The sequence below is a fragment of the Bison bison genome, unplaced genomic scaffold (genome assembly GCF_000754665.1).
Source record: "Bison bison bison isolate TAMUID 2011002044 unplaced genomic scaffold, Bison_UMD1.0 scf7180017864213, whole genome shotgun sequence".
Taxonomy (NCBI): Eukaryota; Metazoa; Chordata; class Mammalia; order Artiodactyla; family Bovidae; genus Bison; species Bison bison.
Window position 1 is genome coordinate 10567516 of NW_011494785.1, and position 6668 is coordinate 10574183.

The 6668-nt window shown below is 45.9% G+C and overlaps 1 protein-coding gene across 1 annotated transcript in view; it reads left to right on the top strand.

Annotated features, from left to right (window-relative positions):
• TDP1 (tyrosyl-DNA phosphodiesterase 1) overlaps positions 1-6668 on the top strand; it is a 77346-nt gene that overhangs the window by 17273 nt on the left and 53405 nt on the right. Inside the window, exons 6-7 of the mRNA XM_010845181.1 lie at positions 1061-1095; positions 6638-6667. Of these exons, the coding sequence (XP_010843483.1) occupies positions 1061-1095; positions 6638-6667 (65 nt within the window). The remainder of the gene's footprint in view (positions 1-1060; positions 1096-6637; position 6668) is intronic.

Below are 6668 nucleotides of genomic sequence, written 5' to 3' on the forward strand. Positions count from 1 at the left end.
TATCTGAACACTGTTTATATGTTATGAAAAATGCTTAATTACAAAGGCTGATGTATGTTTTATTTCTGTTTTTCTAAATGACCTACAGTACTTTGTAGGTGTACTAAAATTGTTTGGGGAGTGGGGTTTAGAGACTTCTAATAGATGTATAGTTAATTTGGTAATTCTCTCGCATGAGGTATAAGCTTCCATATGCTGGTTATTTAATAGATTTGCTACATAAGTAAAACATGGTTCACCTAGATAGTTTGATATGTATGGGCATTACTCCTAGTAGTATTTGTTTGTTGTCTTTTGTTGCTTTGCTCCTTCCGTGCAGGCTGAGACCTAATCTCCTGCAAGTACAGTAAAATAATTTACCTATTTTTTGCAGACCCTATTCATAGGATAAAAAAAATTAAGATTGCCTTTTACTTTTGAAACATTTATATTTGATGAAGTTGCTGTCTTGAGTTTAGTATTGATATTGTGAAAATGAATGCAATTTGGATTTCACATTTCTTAATGTTTGTTCTTATTTCACAAATGGATAATTAAGGAATTATGCGTCATAAAGAAGGAACCTAAGTGAGCTATATTATGGGTATGCTGTCTTTGCTCACACATTTGGGTAGCTTCTGGAATATAGGACTTATTCACGTTTTGCTTCCTAATCTTTCTGTTGTACAGGGCCAGATCTCCTCTTAGCCACTTGATTGTTTTTATGTGAAGCACATCTTACTATCGCCTTATTTTGGTTGCTTTTGTTCACAAGAATTGTTAATATGAGAATGTGTATCCACCTTAATAAAGAAGTTAAAATAAAAAAAATAAAAATAAAAATGCAGTATGTATTGAATCATTCTGGGTAACTTAAAAAAAAAAAGTTTTTAAATAAGCCTCACTGGATGCTGGTATTGTAAAGGCTGTCTTGGTGATCAAGGGCTTGCTCACTAGATGGCAGTAAAAACTTAAAAAAAAAATTGACCTGAATCTTTTCTAATTTTGTTTTAAATAAATACAGGTATTGTTGAGGTTTTTTTGTTTGTTTTTAATGACTTGACCTCTTTTTTTATCCTAGGCAAAGTTGGATATTGCATTTGGAACACACCACACGTAAGCAATTTTTATGAAGTGGGGGGGGGGTTTGAGTTTAAAAGATTAAATGATGCTCTTCAGAAATCAGTCTTAAAAGGGACTCACATGTGACGATTTTGTTGCGGGGAAAGCTGTAAGTTAGGAAGTAGAGGAGATGGAGTTTTTCCTAACAGTCTTAAGAACAAGTACCAGGAAATGAAAGTGTGGATCTGTGGGCCTGGACCGGACCTGACAGTCTGAATCTCTGATGTGGTTTCCACTCTCTGCTCAGGACTTTCCTTACAGCCACCGGGGGGCACAGGCAGGGATAGGTTGTGGTCCGTGGTCGTGAGTGACTGTAGACGTGGCCATCACATGCCTGAAGATTCCACTGGTTTAAAGAAAACCTTGTGATTTTTGTAAGATTCTAAGTTTCAGCAAATAGAATATTGTTAGGTCAGCTCTGTGCTGTGAATAAAAGAAAAACAATTTTGCAAGAAGTTGTCAGCCTAAGAGACTGGTACCTGTCCCTGCTTTTAAAACATCTCAGAAAATTCTCTCAGGGCCGTGTCGGAGACAGTGCAGGCCATAGGCAGGAGAAGCTTCTCTTCCTACGTGACACATACCAGCTTGAGCCCCGTTTTAGTTGCGTCTTAAAACTTTTATGGAGCTCTTTTACATAATTGGTTCTCTAGCTGAGAAAAGAATAAGATGTGGTTGCCTTCATTTCAGTGTTTTTGTAAATCAAATTTATCTGAAGTATGTCTCACTCTTCTGAGTGTGACGGCCTCGTCTTGCTTCTGGACCAGCAGTGGAAACAGGTTGTCTGCTGCTCCAGGCTTGTCCCTTTAGCACCTGTTCCTAAGGCAACCAGGAAGCGCGTAGGTGGAAGTGTTCGCCCGAGTCTTGCAGTGACCGCTGTTTTCCTGATATTATGCCAAAAACGAGGACATGTGCTCATCATTTGCTTTGTGAGCTTAAAGCTGTATTTTGCGTCTGTTTTCAGAAAGGAGCCAGAGCAGAAAGCCGCGAGCCACTTTGTGAAAGGACGCCTGTCCAGCCCACACCTTCTGGGTTTAGACGCTCTTGTGTAAACGTTGCCGCATTTACCGACCGCGCCTGATTGGTAGCTTTAGTGTTAGGGAGGGGTTGAGGGTTGTTGGGAGTGATCTCAAGCACCTGTGTCGCTGGGGAATCAATCGTTCTTTACATGGCGTAGAGCTCACAGAAGGGTAATTTCAGCCCAGGATACAAACAGCGCTGAATAGACTGGACAGGCGTCTTAGGCTCCTGCCACTTCTCCACAGGAGACGCTGGTGGGCGGCAGCAGTCAGCTGTCCTGGGTCGACATTCTGCCCGGGAAGGGTCCCACCGGATGGACCCTTGTCCCCCACCCTTAGCTGGAATTCAGCCTAAATACCTTCCTGATTTGGAAATGCATTCAGCAGGCCCTGTCAGTCTTGTGGGTCCCGGTTCGCTGGCCTGCAGTGCTGGGCTTCTGCGTGGGACACACGTTCCAAGCCGGCAGTCAGCTTTTCTCGGGCACATTCACGCTGCACACTTAACTGTGTTACAGGTAGCCTTGGGAGAGCCTGGGGCCCAGAGGGACGGAGTGCTGGGCTGGCCTGGCTCTGACACAGCAACAACGAGGCAGTGGGCTCTCCTTTTCTTTTTTTTCCAAAAAATTGCTTGGTCCTTTGTCTTCATTTTATAGATTAAAGCCCCCAAGTCAATAGGCAGTCGTCCTCCAGTTAGTGTTGGAGACAGGACTAGAACTGTTTATTTTTACTTGGGTTCTTGGTTTACTTTGTTTTTTAAAGTTTTTTATTTTATCTTTTTTTAGTTAAAAAAATTTTTTTTATTTTTGGCCATGTGGCGTGTAGGACCTGTGTCCCCTGTAGTGGAAGTGCAGTCTTAAACACTGGACCGCCAGGGAATTCCCTTAATTTACTTTTGTTGCTTCCTCACTGGTAAAATTAAGTCTGTTTCCCTTGGCCCGTCCCCCTGGCCACACACACACATATACACTTTGCAAGTTCCATCCCCCCAGTCACACTCACACACCCCCCATCCCAGAGACGCACACTTTGAAAGTCCATTCCTCCTTTCCCGCCACCGCAGGCATTTTGCGGATTAAGCCCAGGAGGGCTCCTCATTCAGAGTGGCAAGTGCCGGGGAAGAGACAGCGGCAGAGCTCTCCCTCACCTGTAGTGTGCGCACTTTACACCTTAAAGTGCCGGTACCTGATAGGAGATTGAGCTCATGTCTTGAAATTACTTCCACTTGCTCATTTTAAAATGTGCTAAAAGTTATTCATTAAATATCTAGTATGCTCTTGAAGCCCAGCTCGGGGGATATAGAGCGTTTTGAGACGGGCTGACTTTTGTCCTCGGAGCTCTCAGTCTTTGGATGAGAGAGGCAGACAAACGTGAACTAGGAACGGCGGGAGGCCTTCCAGCTCCTGGTAATGTGTGGGGGACCCCCCAGCAGAGTGGGGCTGCTGCGGTGACTCCGCGGGGTCTCTGGGGTCACACGGCCTTACCCACACCTGTGTTGTGGAGGATCTGGAAGTGACCAGACACAGCCGCGTCCTCCAGGAGCTCGTGGTCCTCTTGGCAACAGTGAACGCACTCCATCTGTGTTTCCCAGATGCCCTGCCATCCAGGACCTACCTCGTAGGGCTTTAGAATGCCGAGGCTTTCTGGTGGCCCCCAGAGCTGGGAGCGAAGGCACCTCCCAGGCCCCCGAGAATCCACAGCGGGGAGAAGCATCAGATATGCCCTGTAGCAGGGCGCAGAGCCCAGGGTGGGCCTCCCGCCCCACTGGGCTGTAGGAAGGCCTCCTCCTTCCCCTTGGGATGCACTCCCCTCTCTCACTTGGGCTGCCTGGACCCAGCCTCACCTGCCCGTGCCCAGAAACGGGAAGTAGCTGCTGCCCGCCCCCCACTGGGGAAGCCGTGCCCAAGGAACGCTGCGTGCAAGACGTGTGATCCCAGTACCCGCTGCTTCTGGTTCACGTGGGACCCGGGATGGTGCTCGTGGCCTCGCCCAGCCACGGCGTCTGCACTTGCATTATGAAGTGGGAATGGCAGTGCCTCCTCTGGATTAGGTGGGGCTTAGCGTGCTAGCATTAGGTGCCTGGCACATAAATTGCTGTTGTTCAATCACTAAGTTGTGTTCGACTGTTTGTAACCCCATGGACTGCATCATGCCAGGCCCCTCTGTCCTCCACTGTCTTCTGGAGTTTGCTCAAATTCATGTCTGTTGAGTTGGTGATGCCATCCAACCTTCTCATCCTCTGTCATCCCCTTCTCCCACCTTCAATCTTTGCCAGCATCAGGGTTTTTTCCAATGAGTCAGTTCTTTGCAACAGGTGACCAAAGTATTGGAGCTTCAACTTCAACATCAGTCCTTCCAATGAACACTCAGGACTAATTTCCTTTAGGACTGACTGGTTTGATCTCCTTGCAGTCCAAGGGACTCTCAAGAGTCTTCTCCAACACCACAGTTCAAAAGCATCAATTCTTAGGCGCTCAGCCTTCTTTATGGTCCAACTCTCACATTCATACATGACCACTGGAAAAACCATAGCTTTGACTAGGTGGACCTTTGTTGGCAAAGTGATGTCTCTGCTTTTTAATACTTCTAGGTTTGTCATAGTTTTCCTTCCAAGGAGCAAGAGTCTTTTAATAAATGCTCCACAGATATTAGCTTGCTTTCCCCTGTTAGGGAACAGCTTCAAATGTGAGAAACATCACTTTTGCTACCTACACAGCTTACTAGATAATATGCAGGTCAGCATTCCTCCAGGGAGACCTCATTTTGTGTTTTTATCCGTTTTTAACTCTGACCTTCTTGGGACACGCCACTTGGTCTATGAAAAGATGGGTCCCCTTAGAGCAGTTCTCGGTGCAGTTTAATAGGATTCACTGACATCAGTGTGTGGATTTCCCTATCAATGATGCCTTGGCTAATGGAAATATTTGTAAAACTTACATCATGAATGTACAACTGGCTTACTGTTAATTACAACTAGCTACTAATTTGGCGACTGTGTATGTAAATTTGTTGAGGTTTCAGGGAGCACATCTCATAAGTGGGAAGCAGATTGTCTCAACAGCTGTCTTTCTCCAGCTTTGCATTAATTTACTGTTTGCCAGCTTAAATTCTTTTTTTTTTGGCAAGAGCTAAATCTTATTCCCTGTTTTATCTGCTTTTGTATGTTTTTAATGCTAACTCCATTCTATCTGAATAGTATTCGGGTTGTTGGTTTTCGAGTGGTTCGTTTTTTTTCCCCAGGTGTAAACTGACTTCCATCAGTAAACATTAAGTAGCATTTTGGCCTCAGTGGAAATAAAGCAGAGTTATTGCCTTGAGTAAATCTCTAGCTGGGTGTGGGGGAGAGAATTTAGGTTCCTGAAATAATTAGAAAACCATTGAGAGGCCAAGAATTATCTCCTAACAGATGATGAAGTAAAGCAGGGCGTTGAAGCATAGAGGGAACACACACACGGAACGCTTTAAGTTAAGCAAAACACGTGTTGCGTTTCATTATCACAGCAGCCCTGTAAAGTGAACGGATGATCGATCCTTCATGTTGCAAGTGAGGAACTGAGGCTGAGGGACACAGAGTGACGTGTGGGGTCAGACGGCCTCCAAGTGATGAGCAGAGGTGCCTAGGTCTTCCAGCCTCAGATGGGAACCTCCTATCTGTGTGCTCTTCCCCCTCCCCTCACTGGAATTCAACTAAGAGAAATATTCTGATGAGTGGGGAAGCCCCATCTGAAAGGAATGAATCTCAAGAGCTGATTTGAGTCAAGGGATAAAAGGCAAGACTCACCTCCAGCCCAGGTTCAGGCTGGTGACAAGTCTGGTGTCTGGAGTGTGAGGAAAGATACGTGGTTACTTGTTCTCACTCCCCTCTGCTGTAGCAGGGGCCCCAGTAAAGCCTTGCCTGAAGAAAAAAAAGATCAGTCTCTTGAAAATGAAGCATCTTTCAAACTTAAACTGCAGCCCAGAATGGGAAGTGTATTTATTTCAGCCTGCTGCACACATCCACACCGAAATGAAACCAGAGTCTCATGAGCCAGTGCTGAAACCAGTGCTGAAACCAGAGTCTCATGAGCCAGCTCTTACCTGCACGCAATGTTCTCTTGAGTTTCTGGTTTGCTGTGTTGCAGTCTTTTGTTTGGTTTTAACGCTAGGTAGCCACAGCGCAGCACAAGGGAGTGACCAGACCCTGGAAACACTGAGTGAGCAGGTTGCTCTTGTCCCTCATAGTGACGGGCGATGCGGAGTCGATGATAAGGGCCAGACTGGAGCGGGAGGGGTTTTCAGTGCCAGGACTGGCCACGTGGGCGGGATGGAGCAAAGGTTCGTTTCAGTCATCCAGCACTCCGAGCGTTTTGGAAGGTGGCTTTCTGCCTGTCACTTGAGCAGACGTTGAGAATGTCTGGAAGAAACGGAGACTGTAAACTTTGCAGTCTGGGTGATGTGAGAGTTCTCTTACCTGTTGCGTTTGTGCCGGAAAGGTGTTTTGAGAGTACTCTTAACGCTGCTTGTTCCTTTTTCTGTTTTTAAAGGAAAATGATGCTTCTGCTGTATGAGGAAGGC